Genomic DNA, 21,636 nt, shown 5'->3' with positions numbered 1-21,636 from the left:
CTCTAGCAATTTGTTACTGTACCCCTCTGCTCAGAGGGACAGATGGTGGTGACCACATCACCTAATTGTGGCGTTCATTAATCTGCATGCACCAGTTTGTCCAGTGGGCTTTTGCAGATTTTCAAGGGAAATTGGTTGGTACTTTTTAAAAATCAGTTCATTAGTGAGAATGTTTGCTGTTTCTGTTCCTCATACTAGGTAATTTAGTGGATCATCTGCTGATGGGCTTGACATACCCAAATGAGGCTATAAAGGCTGCTGTCTGCTACTTGTATGGCAAGTTGTACTCCTCCCCTGTTGGCATAGAACGGCTCTCAGCACACTTCCAAGAAAGGCTGTGTGGTCTCTTCTTGAATACCTTGGGGCATGCACAGACAAAGGAGCTGCAGGTTAATTGTTTGGGTAAGGCATTGCTGAGAGAAGCTGCAAGGTGCATGGGAAGGCTTAGAATGAGGAAGAAACCCTTGGCTGGTTTAGGCACTCTAATGTGGACTGTTCCCTAGAAGAGCTTTTTGCTGCTTGTCTGAAGCAGTCAATCTTTCTGTTACTCCATAGCAATCACATGGCCCAGACCTGCTGCTGAGCTCCCCCAGCCCTCCACTGTCCCCTGAGCCCCACATTTACCTAGCACTGACTAATCTTCAGAGTGTCTTCAGAACTTGCACTGTGGCCTGGCCTGCCTCAATTTAATGTTTTATCCTAGGAACAGACCATTCCTCAAAGTGTCTGAATGCAAACACTGTGCACAGGTGGGTTTTGTAGAGCAGTGGGATGGGGTCTAACAAATATGGTCTTCAGACATGGGGCATCATGTTATTTAGGTTAAAAAGCTAAGGTGGAAGTGGCATTTCCTTGCATTTATGCTTCCAACTGCACATATCAACTGTTGCTGGGGAGCACAATTTCAGCCTTTCTGACATTGCTTGTTTGTAAACCACCCAGGGAATTCTTTTTTCTTGTAGGAGGTAAGCAGGAACCAGATTGCTCCTCAGATCATCTACTCAGCTACTAGAAATGATCGATGATTCCTTTGAAAGTAGAAATCTATAGCTCAGACAATACCCCTAGTGAATTTGTACGGACATGTACTGATGATTTGCATCAATACCTGTAGCTGTGTACTATACTTTTGTACTGAGTACTGAGGACTTTTGTGTGTGTATGTCCTTTAGCTAAATACAGCTGTTTCAGTAAGAGCCTGTGAAAGTAGAAGGGGAAGGTAAATGCTAGTTCTCTAGGAAGTATTCCAGGGAAAATGTCTAGTTATTGTTGGTTCACTGATTGTAGCTTGGAGAAAAATGCAAGTCAAGAGCTCTCCCAAGAAACAGTTTAGGGGTAGATGCTGGAGCACAGAATACATTGTGAATAGAGTGCTCCTGATATCGTGTACCAGAGCACATGCCAGTCTCCGAGAAGGGGCAGCGAGCAGATCTGACCCAGCAAAAAAACATCAGCAACAAGGGGCTGCAGGACATGGGGCTCATGGCGGTATCTGGGGACACAGTGAGAGGAAACTCCTTAAACTGGAGGTGAGGACCTTTGTTAGGAATGCAGGAAAGGGGAAGAAGTTGGCAACAAGTCTTAGGCTGTAAATACTCCTGTGTTAATATAATCCTTGCTATGCCCGGTATGGTGCTCACTCTTGCTCTCCCTTCTGCAGGTTTGCTAAAGGAGCTGCTGAAATGTGACCATTTTGTATCCATTCTTATGAATGATTCAAAGACAGGAGAGGAGTCTGAGAACCCTGACTTTTTAGAAAGGGAAAATCCACTGCCACTTGTTCTCAAAAAGGTGATTGCTGAAGTAGTAGTGAATTGTTGGTAGACATAAAGAATTTGCTGGCCAGTATTGAATCTTTATTTGAGGCACTTCAGTGTGCAGTTGCCAACACCAGCAATAGAGGCTGCAGTGGGAAATGGGGACATGGGCATAGATCACCTCATTGTTCATTCCTGCATCCTGAAAGGGGGAAATTTTACTCCTGGCCTCAGCTGATTTTACTCACTCACACTTGAGGTCTGTCTGATACAGCACTTGTATGTCAAACATGACTAAACATGTGGGCAGAGCTATTCTTACTCCTAATCTTCTCTGCTGTAGTTCTCATTTTGCATTATTTTTTTTTTTTAGTGTATTTGGTCAAGTATTGTATCTTGCCTTAGCAAGTTTAATCCATGAAATACATGTGAAAAGAGAGATCTTAATTTATGTTTTAAAATTTAAAATGTAGAAGAAACTGTTTCTTACTCATATCTGCATAGTTGACTTCCTCTCTCATTTTGGCTTTTGTTTCCCAACAGCTTCTGTTGACCAGAGATGAGATGTTACAGGCAGCAAGTTCTCACTGTGTGGCTGCAGTGCTGGTTCACTCTCCCAGCAGATATGCTCCTGCTTTTATCCATGCGGATGTCCCAGGTGAAGAAATGCAGTAGCATCTTGTTGTTAATTTCCCAATATCAAAGCACTCTCTGGCTGTTTGTTTTATGAATCAGTCTGGCTCCATGAAATCCACTGATGGCATAATGTGTGTGGTGGCCATTTTATACCAGTAAAAATAGCCAAAGTGATTTTAGGAATAGAAGAAAGTTAAGTTTTCAACTGAAAGTATAGAAGTAGCTGTCAACAGGCAGAATGGAGTTTCCACAGCAAGAATTTGCACAAGTCCTTGAGGTCAAGCTCCTTCTCGCAGGACCTTGGATATGAGCTTAGACAGCCTGAGGTTCCATCTTGTACCACTAAATATTGTAAGTTTGCACAGAATTTGGTCTAGGATTTAGCTTTATAATGTAGCTGTGGGAGATGGTTTATTATTTTTTTGTAATCCCAAAAGATAGAAATGCTTTCATTTTACAAATTTTTGGGGAGATGTAAAAATTTCAAGGAAAAAGAGATCACTGCATCTGTAGTAAAGCTTGCTTTGTGGCTTTTCATTTGTGCCAAGGGCTAGAGCCACAATTTAGCTCCTGCCTGCTGAGTTTCTGCTGTGAAGACACTTGCCTGCGGGAGTCTGCTCTCCACTCACCTTATTTTGAAGACTAGCATACCACCAAGCATCCAGTCCGTTCTCCTTGCCTGCTATTTCATAACGCAAGCATTCTCCACGTGGCTGTTGTTACACTTCCTTGTTTCCTCTCCTTCCTCTGCTCTGCTTTGTTCTAGGAGCAGCTGTGCTATGCTATGAGCAGACTACCTCTTAACAGGGTGACCTTATTTGTGTGTGTGTGTGTGTGTACATTTGCAGAATTCCTGTTTGAATGTCTCTCATGCAACAGTGAAATTCTCATCTGGTCGGTGTATTGCTGTCTGCTCCTCCTAACTGAAGAGCACCTTTTCTTCTCAAAGTGTCACACAGTCTATGGTAAGTCATCAACCTTTCTGACAGAGTGACTGCAGTAATGCTGTGAGCATTTGTTGTGCTTCTAGCTGAATTTCAACACTTTATACACAATCACAATTTCCAGCCAGGATGGGTAAAGGACTGAAAATGAGTACCTTTCAGACATGTTTGTGATGTGCAACATAGCTTGGATTTACAGTGCCACTATCCTGATGAGTTCCTGATAAGCCTGCATTCATTATAATAACCAGTTATCATGACCAACACCGCCTAAGTTACTATTAGGTGTTTCTGTGGATAGGCCAAGAGTAGATTTAGTAAGAAAGGCTAAATTCTTTCCTTTATTCTGGACCTACCTCCAGCAGTGGAGGTTGGCACCCATTATCAGGGAGTTGAGTGAACACTCAGCAGTTTTGGGCAGTTGTTTCTGTCAGTGGCTCAGGGAATAATTGTTCAAATCTTCCTTCTTTTTTAAAATTATTTTTGCTTCCATCTTCAAATTTGGAGTGTTAAAAGCCCTCTCTGTGACTTCTCTTGAACGTGTGCAGGTATTGAATCTCTGGTGAGGAGTCTGCAAGATGTCCTGCAGCTGAACAATGTGGAGTTGCACAAACAAGGGCTCCAGCTCTTCACTGAAATACTGAAACGGTAAGGGAGTACCACCATCAGGCTTGCACAGGCAGAGTTTGGTGCCCCAAAGTGGAGGCTGTGGTGCTTTTGCTTTTTAAGGTTTTTGTCTGAGACCAAATATCTACACCCTCAGAGCCCTTGTGTTTGAAAGATGTTGCTGAACAAATGCATTTCCTATTCTTGTGAAGATGGGCCTGGTGGTTGTCTCCAAAGGTCCCAGCTTGTCCTCTTTGCACATGTATCCACCAGGATATCTGCCTCTTCCTGCTTCCTTGTCAGTCTGGGAGGTGAAATCTCCTTTCAGCTGTAGATCAAGCAAGAGGGAAGGCTAGGAAGGTCCAGGCATATGTGAGCACGCCAGCTCCTGCGAAGTGTGCCTCTGACAAAACGGAGCATGCAAATTCCGTGGCTTCTAGTCTTGTATCATCATCTGAGCTAAATTCAAACAGCAAAAACAAATTCTAGGATGAAATATTAATGTATTCTGTCACTTTTTTCCTCTTGTTTTCTGCTAAGGAATAACATACCCTGTCTTGTTTTTCTTCTGTGCTTCCTGTTCTTGCCTCTATGATCTTGTTCCTGTCCTGTCATGCCAGTGACAGTCTTGTTTTTGCCACTTTGTTCCCCCAAGAGAACCCTTGAGCTAAATTTTGGAAATGTCATAGTCAATTTTGTAGCAATGTCAGGGTAAAAAGAAGGAAAAGCAGCAGTGCTAGAACAGTGGGATGATGGCAGTGTGGGATCTGTCAAAAAGAGAAACCAGGATGTGGGAAACACTAATTACAGCATTTATGCTTGTAAAACAAAGAGAATGCTCTATGCAATTACTCTCATTTTCTAGCACACCCATTCTGTTTCTCTGAGCTTTGCCTTAGAAATGTTTTATTTAAAACTGTTTCATAGTGGGGAAAGGGATCTCATCCTGGAACTTTTCCTCTTGGTTTTTCCTTGCAGCTGCATTCTCTTCTGTAAGTGAGCCCTACACTGAGGTGTTGTTCAAGCAGGCCGTACTGTTCCTCTTGGCAGTACGTCAGGAATGGTGGGTAGCACTCTCTGGAGTGCTCCTTGTCCCTCCCAGCACAACCATAGTGGCAGGCACAGTTCAGGGCCCGAAGACGAGAGGCTGCAGGAAGCTGCAAGAGTGCTGCCTCTCATACTTTTCTCCCAGATCCCAAAGACATCACAGTGCACCATATTGCAAGTGGGTTTGTGCCTCTTGAATGAGTCAGCAATACTCCTCCATCCCTTCCTCCCTGCATGAGTCAGTGAAGACTTATTTTTTTCCCCTGATGTGTTTAATTCAGAAGGTCAGTAATTAAAGAAAGGAAATACATAGGATTAATAGAATTACAGTATAAGTTGAAATAATTTGGAAGTTCAGCACATCACTTATGGCTTGGGCCAGAGGCTGCCACTGGTGCCCAGGTACCAAAAGGCCTTTTCCTTGCCTTGTCAACATCACAGCTTTTTCCTCACAGCAGAACGTGAGGTGACTGCCAGGCTGAGTTTGATCCCACTGAGTGACTAAAAAGAATGGTTCTGCCTTTGTTCACACTTTACTCTAAAGCTGAGCTACTGGTGTAATTTCTACTGAAGTATACTTTCTTCTTCCATTTGCGCATGGGAGCATGTGCTCCTAGCTTGCTTTAATCAGGCACGTCTGTGAAAACGGAATAACAGGGGGAATACTTTTGGGTCCCAAGTCTGGCCCCTGTCATGCTGTGCTGCTTTTCTTGCTTTACTTCAGAGAGGCCCTCTGGCAGGCTGTTAGTGCCTCTTGTCTGCATGTGGCTGCCTGTCTTTGCCCTGCCTTCCCAACTGTACCCAACTTGCCAGTAACCAAATGAGCATACTCTGCCATTTGCACAGCTCTGTCCAATAATGGGATTAATGGCTTGTCATCCTTCCATGCTCTTGTGCTGAATGCTCAAAGGTGTTGAGCCACAAAGTGATCAGATGAGCAAAATGCTCACTATCAAGAAGAATTGTCAAAACAGTTGGATTGTGTTTATTTTTCTGATTACTTTCCAAGTTCATAAAAGTCCCTGTCCTTCTGGCAGCATATGACATTAGAAGTGCTACAGGACTGTGAGAGAAGCTATTCTTGTGGCACCATCCTTGTTCTAGGATGGTAGTGGTTGCTTGTTTACTCATAAATATGAATTGCCAGATGAACCTGCAAATGCCAGAGCAGATGGCCTCAGTGTAAAGTCCTAGGCAGAGAGATCACTGTATTTTGCAAAGCCTGTTTTTCTTGTGCTTTTCACATCAGTGTTTGGTGGTACAGTCACACAGTTATCCAGGCTGTGGGTTTTTTTCATCATAGTAGGGCTCCAGACCTGCTGAAGTTCACTCTTTGTAGCATACCCTCCACCTGCTCAAGTTTGAGACTACCTCCTTGAGAGCAGCTGGCTCTGAATACTGAAAACCATGGGTGGAACCACATGGCTCAACTGTCCATTTGGGGAAATGAGGAGAGGGCGCTACAGTCACTTTGACATTATTCTCCTTGCTTACTCTGTTTCTTCTTCACAGGCAACCAGTGGAAATCAAATTATTCACAAACCGAGGTGTATGTATAGAAGCCATTGATGTTTTGATGGAGATGGTGAACTGCCCTGTGCTTGAGGTGGTTGTGGAGGCTGTGAGAGCTGTGGCAGCTTTCCTGAGGTAGGCAGGAAAGTATTTGCAGGCTTTTCTTCAGATAGGTATGTTGCTACCATGTTGGGCTGTGTGGGTGAGTGTGCTCTGCAGTGGGACTTCTGGCTGAGACAGGCGTGGGTACAGCACAGCTAGCTTCCCATCCACCTCAGAAGGCTGCCAGGGCAATGAAGGTGTGGTAGGCAGCAAGTTACTGCAGCAAGGACCTGGCATCCCAGCCAGGCTTGTACTGTGGCTGCTGTGGCTTTGTCACTCTGCACCCCATCTGGATAGGTGAGAACAAGCATAGGACTGTCCATATGCCTCATGACTAGTAGGAGTGGACAGTGAATGCAGCGAGGGTGTGTTTGGGCGCACATGTGAATGAAGGCACCGTTCAGATACTGTGACCTTAGTATGCTGTGCTGGAGAGAAGTGGCAATGGCATATTACTGTCAGAAGAGCGGTTATTTCTGCTGGTGTTGCCTTGCCAGGTGGAATGTCCTCAGCGAGGAATGTGCATGCTGTCTTTCTCTCCCCTTGTTCAGGAAGGACCACCTGAGCTCCCCTCCTGTCCCATATGAAGAGCTGCAGAAGCTGCTGGAGGCAGCGCTGAAGCGATGTGCTGAGCTTTCCCCACCACAGAGTAGCAAGAGGCATGCAGTAAGTCAAAGGTTGTTGCTGCTAGTTGGTAGGACCAAGCAAGACAGGGATGATCCTCCTGGCATGCTATGTGGATATTGTATATATATTCTGTCCCTTTAGCCTGTGGCTGTTGGGTTCTCTGGTGTTTCTTCTGATCCTCATGCCTTGAGATGGTACCAATCTTCGTCTTAGAAGTAGCTGAAGATGGATGCTGGTGAATGTTGTCTTTCTAAATAAAGGAAGATTGTGGAGCACCACTTGAGCACGCTGCTCTCTTTATGTCTCCAGTACTCCAAAGTCATTTGAACTTTCCTTTCTTCAGGCCCCCACCTTGTAGGCTGCATCAGTCTATCTATTTTTTTGGCAATGAACATCTCTTGCTATGCCTTCAGACCAAGACAGTCATCCTATATGCACTGTGATCCCTCAGCAAGGGAGCTGTTAGCCACAATTTGAACTGCAAATCCTTTCCTGTTCCTGGAATACGTAGCTAGTGTGATGTGCTGCTGGGACTTAACACAGTTCTGAGGAGAGCCACCATTACAGATGGCTAGTGAAAAGACAAGGGCTGAGCCTTCTTGTTCTAGGCTTATAGCCATGTAGGTTTAGATTGTATGTCTGTAATGGCAAAAGCATCTTGCTGGAGTACCAGAGCTCCAAATGCCTGATGAACTGTCTTCGGGCCCAAGCTCTGTGGTACCAGATGTCTGTTTTCTCTGCTTGGAGATGGCAGAACTGTGTTCTGCCCCATAGGCAGATGTTGGTCAGTCTGCACACACACAGAACTTAGTGTCCAATTCAGAATAAGGAGTTTTACAGGAAGGAAGTTAGGCAGGCAGTAAGGACATCCAGGCTGTCTTTAAAGGGAGAAAAGGGGAAATGATTCTAAGGTATCAGCATCAAATGGAGAGGAGTTAGTTCTGAACTGCTAGGCACCAATGTGTAGCCGTGCCCTCCCTTTGGCAGTATTTGGAGGAGACCACTGCAACCGGTTAAGGCTTAAAGGCAGATTATGAGTTCCAACTGGTTCCCAGTTTGAGAAAATGATTAACTGTGACGCTGCAGTTGGCTTCTGGCTGAACTCAGTAGGATGCTGTGTGGGAACAAGAGCTGGTACATGGATAGCTGCTTACAAATCTGAGCCACAGTAGAGAACTTCTAAGATTTCAGTGCTGAGCAAAGACAAGAACTGTTCAGCGTTGTCGAAGAGTAATTGGAAGAAACAAAATTTAAAAATTTAAAAAAATATGAAGTTTTCCCAGAAGAGTTTGAAGCTCCATTAGCTGAGCTGTTTAAAATTCAGATTAGACCAAACCATGGCAATAGAGACTGTAAAGACAAGGCAGTGTAGAACTAGTAACTATAACTCTGTCCTCCCTAGGAAGAGCAGAACTTCTCTCTAACCCTGCCTTCCCTGGGGAAAGCACAATAGTTAAAAAACAGTTATGTGAAACAAGTGAGTGAAGTGAAATCTGTTGTTCCTCATGTTGGTGGTATGGAAGAAGAAAGCTATTTTTTCCAATAGTGAACATAAGATTTTGAAGACTTTTTCCTTTTAACAGGATGATCTATTCTCAGTGTCTCAGAGTCACTCAGCAAACAGAAATCTCAGCAGAGTCCCTCAGAGACAGGGCTGGCTCTTGCTCAACACCCTGGAAAGTTTCAGAAATGCTTGCAGGTGAGGACAAGTTGGAGGTGGGCAGGTGGGTGGTGGGTGGGTGTGTCCATGTCCGTCCATCCTTCTGTCCTTGTAATTGAGTTCCTCTACCCCACCCCATCACTGAAATATCACACGTGAGTTCAGTGCATGGCACTTGCCAGTAAAACAACAGAAGGAGGGATATATTGTGATAGTGAACATTTTGTGACACCTGTATGTATCTCCCAAGAAATTTGCCTGGGACCTCTCAGTTTATGTCACATCTTTGGCCTTGGAGGAACTGCTTGAAAATTAGCTCAGACTACTGAAGATAGGAATTGTTGGAAGCTATGCGTGAAACCACATTTCTGTGCCCTGGGGTATGTGGTCTCACTGCCGGAGGGGATTAACCATTTAACAAATGTGTATCTGCTCCAGATGCTGGCCTTGGATTTGCTCGTCTGTGACCTGTTACTGCAAGGGGGTTTATAGGCACCAACTTTTCCTGTTTTGCTGGATGGGAGCTATCTGTCACTCTTAGCTGCACAGCAGATGGTGGTAGTTGAGTTTGTGTATGAATCCAGATCTGTTGTTAGGGAAGTCTGGCCAACATAGTTATTTTGCCTTGCATCATTTGCATTTGGCTTGGCTGAGATAATTTGGTTAGAAGCAGGTGTCCCTGTCTGCACTGACCCAGTGTCTTGGGGTGATGTTAGGGGGCACTTGGGTTCTGTCACAGTTTTTAGATCAGCTGAATGGTTCCCTGGCTGATTTTTACAAGGTTTGCTTTATTGTGCTCCAGGCACTCTGGCCTGGCTGAGAACCTCTAATCTTGCCACACTAGGGCGTCCTACAGCAGATGCTTTCTACACAGAAGCTAAGTCTTCCTTTCCCAACTTGTACTGTTGTGCAACATTGCTGACTTCTATAGCTTCACTCAAGAGGTCTTTTGGTGTGATTGCCAGATTCCTGTGTTTCTAACCCATCAGGTGTTTATGGGGTCCTTAATGGTGAAAGTTGTGATGAAAATGTAGTATCTCCTGACTTCCTTTACAGAGTGAGGAGGATTCTTCTCTCCTCTGGTATGTACTATGTGTTTGTAGGTTAGCAGTGGAATTCCAGAGTGACTTCATGGCCCAGGAGAATGCTTTCACTGCTCCCAACTCTGAGAGCAAGGACACACTGAACAACTTTTTGGAATTCCTGTTGAGGATTTGTGACAGTCTTTGCATCCCTGTGGTCACGGTAAGGTTTCTTTTGAACTTGGTCTATCCCTTGGGTACCTGGAAAGGTGCTTTCAGGCACCAAGAGTGGGTTGCACAAGTGTTTTTTGGGGAAGAGAGCATGTAGAATAAACCAAGAACAGTTGTGGCATTTGCCACCTTTCCACAGCCAAATGTGGCATTATATAGTTCATGTAAAATGGGAGTGTACGGTTTCAGAGGGTGGAGAAATTCCTAAATGTAGATGGCAGTGTCTTTCTTCAGACTGTGCAGTCCCCATAGCTACCTGCTATGCTATATAATCCATGGCAGCTCTGGATGTTGCAGAAAATGAAGAGCACCTGAACTGTTCTTTCCCCTTCTGCCACTTTTTCAAAACTTGCCTGTGTCCTGGAAAGCAGCAGTATTTGCACCTGCAATTTCATTTTCATGCTTCTTTCCAGAAGATACTGGTAAGCCTGCCTAGTCTACACAGCAAGGGTAGTGCTAAGCATTGTGCCTCACTAAGGCAAGGGACATGGTTTAAAAGCCACTGTGGAGAGTCACATGTGCTTTAGTGTTTCATACAGACCTGTCACTAAGACACACTGAGCAGAATTTTCAAAACAGCGGGACTCTGGTTGTGGTTCCAAATGTTGAGTAACTTTTGCTTGTGCTTTGCCACAGGTTCAGATGTATGGATTCTTGCAGTTGTTGGGAACTTGGGAGATATTTTGTTCTGTATTTTCTTAATCAGTCTCTTGGTAGGCAGCTGCAGTGTCATTGCTGTTCTCCTCCCTGAAGGGAGGGTGCAGTGCATGTCCAATTTGGCAAAGTGATTTTTGTTTTTTTGCCAAAGTTTTGGCAAGTCAGTGTGCTGTTTCTTGTTCATTGAACTTGGGTAAAAATTAATGGACTGTGAGAATAGTGTCCAGTGACCTTGTACATGAATGAGTTGAGTCGTTCTGTTCTAAACAGTTTAGGGCTGGACTCTGCAGAGACCTGAAACACCTGTGTTTGCTACTGCTCAATAAAATGCTGAAGCACAGGTGTTAAGTGTTACTGAAGTCAGCTGCACTTAAGCATATGTAGCACTGGAGAGGTAGCCATCTGGCCTGTAAGAGCAGTTACTTCCAGGGCAATATGGGCAGTAATGTCAGTTGCTGTGCATTAAGGCCTAACTGGTTGCCAGCTGGAATAGGAAGAAGTTTCTTGTTTGATGTAATGTCTTGCAGAGTTAGCAGCACAGCTCATGAAGTTGGCAGAGGGAAGTGTTAGTTGCTTTCAAAGTGCTCTGTAAGCCTGTGTACTTGCTGCCAGGCATTTTGGTAGAAGAACCGTTAACTCCATAACTGTTCGGATTTATAAATCTATCTTTCTGCACAGGCAGGAGGTTAGAATAAAGCTGCTGCTTTCAGTATTTATTGCATATCATGCACCTGATCTTTTCTTCTTTCCACAGAAATACCTGGAAAGGGCTGTCAGCCCATCAATAATGGAGGTTTTCCTCTCAGCACTTAATACCCTCTTTACAGTGGTGCCAAACATGCGGAAAAAGTTCTCTAAAAAGCTGGGTATGGGGGTAGTGTGGGATCATGTTCTCTGTGCTCTTAACTGATGGAACTTGCTGCTACTGCATATTACTGGGGCAATGAGCTTAATGAGACTTTATGTGGAAGATTATATTACATGTTTATATGAGTAAGAATAGAGTGCACAGTCATGTTCAGCAGGTTGAAAAAGTTATTTGGTCTAACAGTGATGATAGGACAGATTTTATTTTAGATAAGTAAGTTGTCAGCTTTACCATTCCTTCTGGAATATTCAAAATTGGCTGCCCCTGTACACAGGGATTATGCTGGAATTGTTGGTGGGATTTTACTATGTAGAAATCCTATTTATTCTGTGTATTCCTTACTCTGTGCACATCAGAGAGGTGATGTAGAGAATTCCTCTATTCCAAATACATTAAGCTGGCAAATCTTTCCTTCTCATCCTGAGAAAACAAATGAATCTCAGCTACTCCCCTCCAAACCAAACCTGGAGTAGTTTGCTTTGGGAGAGAAAGCCTATGTATTCTTACTGAGATGGTCTGCTCTATTCACCAGGTTTGCATGGAGATGTGTGGGGATGGTTATAGGACCTGCCTACTCTTTTCCCTTGTCATACATGTTCTGTCTTGCTTTCTGTCTAGCATCCTCCTCCTTCATCCGACTGACTCTGGAACTGAAGGCCAGATTTTGCTCTTTACAAAGGTATTGTGATTTGTGTATTGTGAGTGAGTTGAAAATTTCCAGATAGGAAAGCAGATCATGCCTTATCTAATGCACCTGATGAGGCAATATGGGAGGCTGAAAGACCCAAGAGTGGTTGTATTTCTGCAAAATGTAGATGGTAACTAACAATGGCAAAGCTGAGCGTGGGAGAAGGGAGAAGCAGTTGGGAAGGGGCAGGTGGATTTACACAGCATTGTGAGAATTCTGTGCTCTATCATGAGCCGTGCAGAGAGAGACAAAGTAGCCTGACTTTGGAGTAGTCAGATCAGTGGGAGTTTTGAAAAGATGTAACAGCAGCATCAGTTCCATCTGAGCTCTGGCTTCCTAGGCACATATACCACTATATTTGTTCCTTGTGGTGTTGTAACATATAAGAAATGTGACGGAGAAGGAAGACTTCAACAGCATACATTGCAAAGGGTCTTCTGTATCAGTGGCTATGTTGAGGAGCACCTGAGGAGACTCTCTGGGGGTCTGCAGAGATGTTTTACCTCCTCTTTCCTGTGACTGCACCTCATTAAAAGAGTAAACAAAATATACAGCACCCCTAGTCCAGGAACTTAGAGTGGGGAGATTTACGCCTGTGAATGGTTGTGTGTGGGGAGTGATCTAGGCCTCTGAATACAGTAGTGTGGAGTACCAAGGGTTACAGAGTGAAGATATTTGGTTATGCCCTGTTCTGCAAGGAAATCATTGGAGAAGAGAGAAGTACCTGGAAATAGAGCTGTTCTCACCCTTTTAGTTAACGTTTTTGCATTCTTCATTGTTCATCGCTGGAAACATGATTGCTACAAAATCTCCTTACTGGTGTTTGCCGGTGGAATTGAGTATGGGGAGGCACCCTCAAACACCTCCCATTCCCTGCAGTGTTAGGAGTCCTGCCCTTACAGGACTCCCTGTATATACCAGGTGTGATGATTTTGAGAGTACCCCACCATATTCATATTGTCCCAAGGTATGCAAACACATTCACTGTTGTTACCATGCACGCCCACCACATATGTGAGCTGAATGTCGTTAGGAGCTCCTCATTTTCCTGGAAGCCCAGTTTGGCTCCTGGAGTCTTTCTGTGATGGGGCAGGTGCTTGTATGTGGTCATTCAGTAAACTGAGGTTCTGGCAGACAATGTGTGATATTAGAGATATGAAGAGGATGTTTTTAGCCTTCTTCACTGTATATTTCTGCTCTTCTTCACAGTAACCCTGCCTTGAATCAGGCCTGTTCCAGCTTCCTCTGCAGCTTGTGCCTGAGCCTTTACTCTGCCACCGTGAAGGAAAGAACTTCTTCTCAGGAGGGCAAGTGTGGGGAAAGAGACAAATTGCTTCATTTAGTTTGAGACCCTGCCACCCTCTATTTAGGCAATAGGTGCAAAAATAATAATAATAATAATAAAAGACAAAGGAAGAGGGAATGGAGGATACACATAAGCTCTATCTAGAAATATAATTTTTTTCCCCAGCTTTTTTTTTAAGCTGGTCCAGCAAGGAAGTAACACTCAGAGAGTGCCTTTTGAAGAGTTTGGAACCCTACCTGAAAGAATGTGTTTCATCTGCCTATCGTTTTGGTTACGTGGTGACATTTATTAGCAGAACTGTGCATGGCTTAATTGAAACAATATTACTTGCCACATAGTCACCCATATCTGCAGATTAAGGTCATTTTTTCCTCAGGCATACTCTATAAAGCTTTCCTGTCTATACTGTTAACTTTCCATAATAAGTAAGTCCCTAATGAATGAGATGAAAGTTTCTGCATCACAAAAGCCACTTTTCCCACTGGCAGTGATTGTTCACCATACAGGCAGCATCAGCAAAGACCTGGGAACCTCAGACAGAAATGTCTTTTCATCATTAAAGCCAGCTCTGTTACATCAGGTCTCACATCTCCATTCATGCCAAATCAGAGAGGTGCGCTTGCTGTATGCAGGTTGTGGGGTAGTAGGTTGGCTTTGATATTTCTTACATCAGGAGCTTCCCTAATTTAATGTGCTTGAATTAGGGCAGGCAGATGTTTCCACCCCTCTGTTCCACCCTGCTTTGTCATAGACATTCCTCACTTCCTGCCTGCTCATATTAGTTTTATTTCTAGAGCAAGAGATATCTGAGCTCCTGCAGAAGGGTCTGCCTCAATTAAACTACACCATTGCTGAAAGCCTTCTCCTCCTGGCTGAAACCCCTGAGCCCTTCTCTTTGGATCAGTCTCTTTGCAGCCACCAGCACTGCTTCATACTACTCTTATACTTTGCCTACACCGTTGGGGACAGGTGAGCCAAGAGTATACAAGGCAAGTGGTTTTGTGACCATTACGTATCATGTATTGGAGGGTAAGGCATCCCTAATGTTATTGATTCCACTCCAACCTCCTTGAACGCAGGTTTGTCCCAGATGCAGAATTATTTTTAGCCATAAGAAATTTCCTCCTGTCAGCCCAGGACCATGGAGACTGTCCCCCTCCATACATACTCAGAGCTGCACTTTACCTCCTTGCTGCCTGTCAGGACAAAGACAAAGCCCTGGACATGGTAAAAGAAGATTTCGTTGCTACCTCTTGGGCTCTTTTTGTTAAAGCTAAAGTTTCTCCCCACTCCCATCAACCTTCTTGCAGAAAGTATTTTGACGTAGGTGGTGAGTGGTGAATGAGTGAAGAGTGTGCTGTGCATCTGCACTCTGGGAAGTTAACTATGAAAAGCCACTAGGGAATATAGATTTGACTGAATAAACTTGTGTATGTGTGGGAAGTGTAAATGCATTGGATAGGCTATGAATTCACGTATGGAATATAATACATTTCATAGCTTCAGTCTCCTGAACACATCTACAGCCTCTGCAGCAGGTTTTGTAGTGTTCCCATATGGCTGTTTGCTGCTGCACAGCTTTGAGTGCTGTACAAAGCCTACAAGTTCCTTAGCCTTTGTGATGCAAATAGGCTTCACAAAATTATGTTTAACTGATACATTTGTCTACTTAAAAGGCAGTGTGACTGTTTCTCAGAGTAAACTCTCATCACTTCAGCTTTTTGATATTCAGTATCTAGTGATTGTTTTGTTCTCTCTCCCCCTCCCCCTTTCCCTCCCCTGCACTTACCAGAGGTCATTGTGTGCCATAAGGAGGATCCTGGATAATCTTCCAGATCTGAGCTTGGTCTATGTCCATTGCCCTCTCCTGCTGAAATTCTTCCTGCACTACCCTGAGCTTATGGGGAGATTTGGACGCCAAGTCCTTCAACTCTGGTTTTCTTGGGGAGACTGCAAGCAACCTGAGACTGAAGAAGCTGGTTTTGGTGTGTCTGATCAGCTGAACAGTGTTAACCTGGTACTTCCCATTCTGAAGAGCAATTCCAGCATTTTACTTATTTTACTGGTATGTGACTTTCATAAGGACAGGCTACTACCCTGGCCCTGATTTAGGGGACTTTTTGGTTCCTAAAGCTCTTAGTGTTGTTATGAGGCCAAGGAGTCTGCTAGAAGGGCTTCCACCTCCTGGGGAAGCCTGGTATGGAAAGTGGGACTGTGTATGTGTGTTAGCTCTTTCTCTGTCATCCATCCACTGTGTTAGAGAGGGATCTTTAGAGAGTTTGGGAAGGGATCTGATGGGTGTTGCTAATGTACGCCATGAAAAACCCTATTACTTTCTCTATCCAGATACACAGTTTGGTACTCCAGATTCTTCTGTCAGCCTTTCAGGAAGCTGTTTTGCTAATGGGAGCAATGGTTTACTACTGGTAGATGAGAAGGGTATGACAAACAAAGAACTTTGAAAAAGCAGGGTGCAGAGAACAAGTCCTGAAGGCACAGCTTTCTGTTTGCTTGGGAGTTTAATCTTGTTTGGTTTTGATTGGAGAGTCTTGTCAGAGATTTTTGCAGTACTCTTGAGTTTTCAGGACTGCAAGTAGCACGTTTTATTGCTCTTAAAAGACAAAATAAAAAACTTGGGACAGGGAAAATTAATCAGTGCAGGGGAGAAGGGGGCCTTGAAGTAGCAGGACTAGTATGTTTGCCTTTAGCTGGTATAATAAGCTCTGTTAACTTATGTAATGATGACAGAATCCAGGTCCTGACAGCTGCTCAGAGGCCTTCTCTCACTTCCACCTTTCCCACCTGCCCTGTCACCCCTCCCTGTCAGTGGCCACTTGTCCCATGACTGTTCAGCCAGTCACATAGTAAATACCTGCTAACATTTCCACACAAGACCACAAGATTTGCCTGTTAAGGACAAAAGCTAAGAGCTGTGATGGTTCTTCTCTAGTCTGTTAGAGAAATTAAAACTATGTATCATTGAGAATAGAAACCCATGTCAGCAGACAGTGAAGAAACGAGGCTTGATTCTGAGTGGATTCCCATCGGGCATTACAGACTGGCATGTATTTTTCCTGATCTAAGAGGCTATGAAGTAAATTTCAGTATCTCAGGTTACTGAAATGGCTGACAGGAGGGCTTTTGCATAGGGCAAGATCCCTTTCGCAGTTAGGGTGATACTGCAGAGTAGGTAGCAACATTCAGGCATTTGATACCATTGCAGAGCATTAGTAAAAGTGATCAATGAGTTGACATTATCAGTTAACTATGCTGTTACCTTTGGCAGTAGTTCTGGAACCTTTCACTCCATAAACTGAAGCAGATGTATACATCACAAGGCTGTCAATAAGCAAAAGAGAAACAGTGGCTCCTTCCCTGAATGGTACAGCATTCCTGCTTTCCCTTTACTGTCTTGCCATGTGCTCTTGCAGAAATAAATTAATTTAGCTCTGTCCTGATCTTTAAAGTGAGTTGCAATAAATCACAGGCTTTGACAATTCACCTTTCAGTTCGGGAAGAGCATAATCAATCTGAATTTAGATGGGCTAATAAAACAGTGCAATATCCTGGGATAAATATACTGGTAGATGTACAGAAAACTTATGAGGTGAATAACCTCAGCCTGAGAATGCACAAGTAAAATGGAAAGGCCTCTGCATGGTACAGTGAAACAAAACTGAATATCCTTCCAAGGATGATTTATTCACTTATCTGCTTTTAATAATTGTCTGGATTAGATAGAACAGATGGTTAGTGGCTTCTTCTGAGACCTTGAGCTTCTCAGTAGGAAGGAAGATGTTAATACAGTGATGCATTTTCCAGGACCAGGAAGGCTGTGGCCTTTGGTTAGTGCCATTTTGTGCTGTGTGTTCATCTTGGGGGGAATGTAGTCGTGATCACACACTGTCCCACTTGTCTTCATGCTCCAGATCTGAGCCACTCTTTTGGAGAATGGAGGTAGGCTGACTGACGTTAGGTTACATTCCTGAATGTTATATGGAGCAAATCTATGTCAGCAGAGCTGATTGTGCAGACGTCTCCCAGCCCGTTATTCCTGGAGGTCTCAGATATGGTCAAGAATCAGGCTCAGAACTAGAGAGGATTTTCTGGCACAGGCAACCTGTTCTTACCTTAACTGTTTTCCTTGGGTATGGGGTCCCACAGCTTTTTCCTCTCCATCATCCCAGCCTGGATGCATGACTACTGTGTGATAGGGAGAAGCCAGCTGGAAAACACAGTGGGCGGTTGTGGCAGGCTGTAGGCTTGGTTGCTGAGGCCAGTTTTCTGTTTACCTCTTTCAGCTGTACCATTTGCAGTGCGGTAGCCAGGACTACTCAGGGAGGAAAGGAAAAGTAGTGCTGACGAAATGTGTGTTGAGATGATCATACTATGTCAGCACCACCAGACATTTTCTGCCTAATCTTTATGGAAGTGCATCTGTACATCTGTGCAGGTGAATTTAATGTTAAACACCTTAACAACAGAACTATGCCCAAATTAAGGCTACTGGCTGTGGGATTCAGCGCAGAGACTCCAGACAGAGCTCTGTAGTCAAGAAGCATGCTCGTGGGCTGAACGTGGTGTACGTGACTCTTCCATTTTCCGTGACTGAGTGATTACTTGTCTGGTTTATGTACATATCGTGCAGTTTAGCTGTTATGTTGCTACTGCAGGTAGAAGGCTGCCAGCCTTTTGAAAATGAGTAACTGTGGACTGACTCACAAGCTTGATTTTAGGTAAGCATCTTCAATATGCAACCTGATTTTTCTAAACAACAAGGAGACCATAAGTGCCAGAGGCTCTGTGCTTTTGGAAACAGGGCACTAGCTTTAGGATTCCACTTGTCTAAAATCTTGACCTTAAATGTATGTTACCCCTAGAGTTGTGTGCTGGACAGGATTTACATAGTGAAATGCATCCTTTAAACGGAATATTACTCAGAGGTGCCTATTAGATGACAGTTCTTTATTCAGGCGACTGCTTTATTCAGTTCTCTATTTAATCAGAACATACTTAATCTGAATGGTGCTTTTATTAGGCTGTTTCCCAAGGCAGCAGATTAGCGTAACAGTATTAAATAGCAATGACTTCTGCCTAATCAGGGCAGAAAGGTCATGTGTGTTCTGCTTCCCTCACAGGACCTGGTCTGCTCAAGCTCTGTGGAGGTGGCTTGGAAGGTGTTGATGACTCTAAGGACCTTCTTGGAAAGAAATGAGGATGTTCTTGTCTGTGACCTCCTCCGGAGTCAGTTCCTTCAGATTCTGCAGCAGTTGCTGGTAGAGAGCAGCTCAGCCTCTTTACAAGGTGACCTCCGCTGTGACTTGGTTTTGCTGTAAGATCAACTAGCAGGGTAGATGGCTGAGGGGTTGCAGTCCAGGATAAATTGGTTTTGAACTGCTGATGTAGCTTCAGTACTCTTCTGCATGAGGAAATTTGCAGACAGAACTGTACTGTTTTAGTTTTCTTTTCCAGAGATTCTTATTTTGAAGTGAGGGTCTTTTTCTAATTTAGGTTATTCTGGCTTCAAACTGTGATTGTTAAATGAAGGCAAGGTTTTCTTATACTGCTGTAAGTGTTCAAGTGGAGAGTTGTGCTGGTAAATCTTTCAACTTGAACAGGGGTTCAACTGGTGACTGAAAAAGGTCCTCCTTTTTGCCTTTTCTGTGTGCAAGGTGTGCCTGAATACGCTGGGTTCCCAGGGCGCAGAGACCAAGGGAAGAGATAATCTGAATCTTTCATGATACTGATCCCCAAGCAGGAACCGTAGTATCACCAAATCTCATAATTCTATTAAATTTCTCAGAGCAGAGTTGCAACTGGGGGAAATCCCTCTGTTTTCCTTACTAGTCCTGGCTGTGGAGTTGGGACTGTTGTCCCATTGTGAAAGGTGCTGTGCAAAGCAGCCTGTGAGCATGAACTGAAAGAGCAAGCAGTGGTAGGATGTCCCTGCCCCCCCCTAGGATGGGGGCCCAGCACAGCTTTTACTTGTTCCTGAGAGGGCCGCTGACACTTTTAACAGCCCCGCTCTATTTGGGGTGTTTTGCTGTGCAGCCATTGGGATGGAAACAAGAGGGAAAGTGTTTTTGCCTTACCTCCAGGATAATCAGTAGACTGGAGAAGAGGGAGGATTTAAAGCAGGAGCATGGTGGAGCGTAAAGCTACAAGATTATGGATGAAGAAGGCTATGTTGGCATCTGCTAGATCTGACCTTGTTTGGAATTGTGCCCATTTGGACTTGTGGTGTCCCTCTGTTGCTGATCAGGGGTGCCAGAGGCTGCAGGGAGGTGAATTGTCCATTCCCTATTGCAGGAGTCACATCTATTACTCCAAACCACTGGTGACAGAGACAGGACACTAGGCTAGAGGGTTTTTTGCAAGATTTGAGCCTTTCTGCTGCCACTAATATCCCCAGCTCCTCTTCCTCATTAACCGAGTCCCTGGCAGCCCCATGGATAAAGTCAAACACCAGATGTACTCTGGAGACATGACTTCCTTGTTTCCCAGCCCACAGGCAGCTCTCTGTGAGGTCTGGGGCAGGTAAGTCCAGGGGATCCACATCCCTGTTCAAACAGTAGCTTGCTCTTAGACAAGAAGGTGGCCCAACAGTGGGACTCCATCAAGAATATATTAACATTAAAGATGCCTGTGAATGTTTCCTCCTCAAAACTGAAAATTCCTGAGCCTTTGTGAAGATATTTTCTGGAGGCTTGCTTGCTGTAGGTATTGCTATACGCAATACAAAATCTTTACCTGTTTACAGTGCTGCAGAAGACTGAATATACTAGGGAGGGGTTGCCCTGGGGAGCTGGTAGTCTAAGCAGCTCCTTTCTCCTCACATACAGACATGCTGTGTGGGCTCTCACTTCTGCTGTCTCTGATCTGCCCTGTGGGGCGGGATGGACAGCCTTTTCCAGCCTCACAAGATGGAAGAGAACAAACCCTGTGCAGCCAAGTGCTCTAAGGTGCTGGGCTGCTGTCAGAGCTTGGGCTGCCAGTGATGGTCAAATAAATGGGAAGAGGGCACTTAGAAAGGGCTTATGACTTCTGGCTTATTAGTGGCATCGATTTGAGTGTTGGTGACCATGCCTCTTACAAGGTTCACTATGGGTGTAAATGATCCTGGCCTCCTTTTTTCCCCCCTCTTTTCTGGTTGTTCCTAGAACGGTGTTGGCAGGATCCAGCATGTAACTCAGGCCAACCCACATCAGCAAGGAGGGGGCCTGATCCAGAGGGAACTGCAGAGAAGAGAGTGAATTTGGGACTCTGTGTGTGTGCATGTGGAAAGGGGGAATACTTCCTCTCCTAATCCACTGTCATTCCTGAGCCAGAAAATTAGCAGTTCTTGGCACGCTTTAACATCCAACAGTTTAGAGTTCACTGACAAGCTAAGCTGTCTGTGCCCTTCTTAGCTAACAGGAACCTGCCTGTTTTGCTGACCCTCCTTTTCCTGGTGCAGCTGCGGAGCAAGGGTGTGAGGGAGCTGGACAGCACAGACTTCAAGCTGCTTCATCAGGGTGAGTGAGCGTCTATCTTCTCCCAGAGGGCTTTGATCTGTGTTTGTTAATTGTTCCATAAGATGATTAGGGGCTGGCTCTTTGTCCTTTGAGAGAAGGTGTACCTTGCATTACAGTTATGGTTGCTTCGAGGTACTTTCATAGCCAGGACATTGTAAAGAGCCCTGGTTATCAGTCCAGTCAATAAAACCCAGGTTCTCTTCCTCTTGCTTTTACGATACATTTGTTGTCTGAAACCTCACAAGATGACCAAAGTGTTCCCCTGGCCATGACATGATTTCAGGGTCTGTGACTGTTGTTGACTTGGCACATGACAGTATTGCTGATGTGCTTCCTGAATCATCCCTTCTTGTCCACACTTGCTAACACAATCCTGTGGGATTTAGGCCACAGAGGTGTCCTGTGTACCAGCCACCAGGGACCAGCAGCCTAGCAAACCTGGGCTTTCCCTGGAGTGTG

General features: G+C 44.5%; 1 protein-coding gene across 1 annotated transcript in view; it reads left to right on the top strand.

The window, feature by feature from the left end:
- Positions 1-21,636, top strand: part of MEI1 (meiotic double-stranded break formation protein 1) — a 39,175-nt gene that overhangs the window by 6,313 nt on the left and 11,226 nt on the right. The window contains exons 6-22 of the mRNA XM_056341699.1: positions 199-402; positions 1,661-1,791; positions 2,301-2,415; positions 3,242-3,358; positions 3,886-3,985; positions 6,503-6,637; positions 7,156-7,270; positions 8,815-8,930; positions 9,995-10,136; positions 11,556-11,667; positions 12,288-12,348; positions 13,567-13,664; positions 14,458-14,632; positions 14,743-14,890; positions 15,456-15,728; positions 18,802-18,967; positions 21,073-21,177. Coding sequence (XP_056197674.1) covers positions 199-402; positions 1,661-1,791; positions 2,301-2,415; positions 3,242-3,358; positions 3,886-3,985; positions 6,503-6,637; positions 7,156-7,270; positions 8,815-8,930; positions 9,995-10,136; positions 11,556-11,667; positions 12,288-12,348; positions 13,567-13,664; positions 14,458-14,632; positions 14,743-14,890; positions 15,456-15,728; positions 18,802-18,967; positions 21,073-21,177 — 2,313 coding nt within the window. The remainder of the gene's footprint in view (positions 1-198; positions 403-1,660; positions 1,792-2,300; positions 2,416-3,241; positions 3,359-3,885; positions 3,986-6,502; positions 6,638-7,155; positions 7,271-8,814; positions 8,931-9,994; positions 10,137-11,555; positions 11,668-12,287; positions 12,349-13,566; positions 13,665-14,457; positions 14,633-14,742; positions 14,891-15,455; positions 15,729-18,801; positions 18,968-21,072; positions 21,178-21,636) is intronic.

This window comes from Falco biarmicus, chromosome 5 (genome assembly GCF_023638135.1).
Source record: "Falco biarmicus isolate bFalBia1 chromosome 5, bFalBia1.pri, whole genome shotgun sequence".
In the NCBI taxonomy this organism is placed as follows: Eukaryota; Metazoa; Chordata; class Aves; order Falconiformes; family Falconidae; genus Falco; species Falco biarmicus.
The sequence above is the reverse complement of the archived record's forward strand: the minus strand, read 5'-3'. Positions and strand labels throughout refer to the sequence as shown.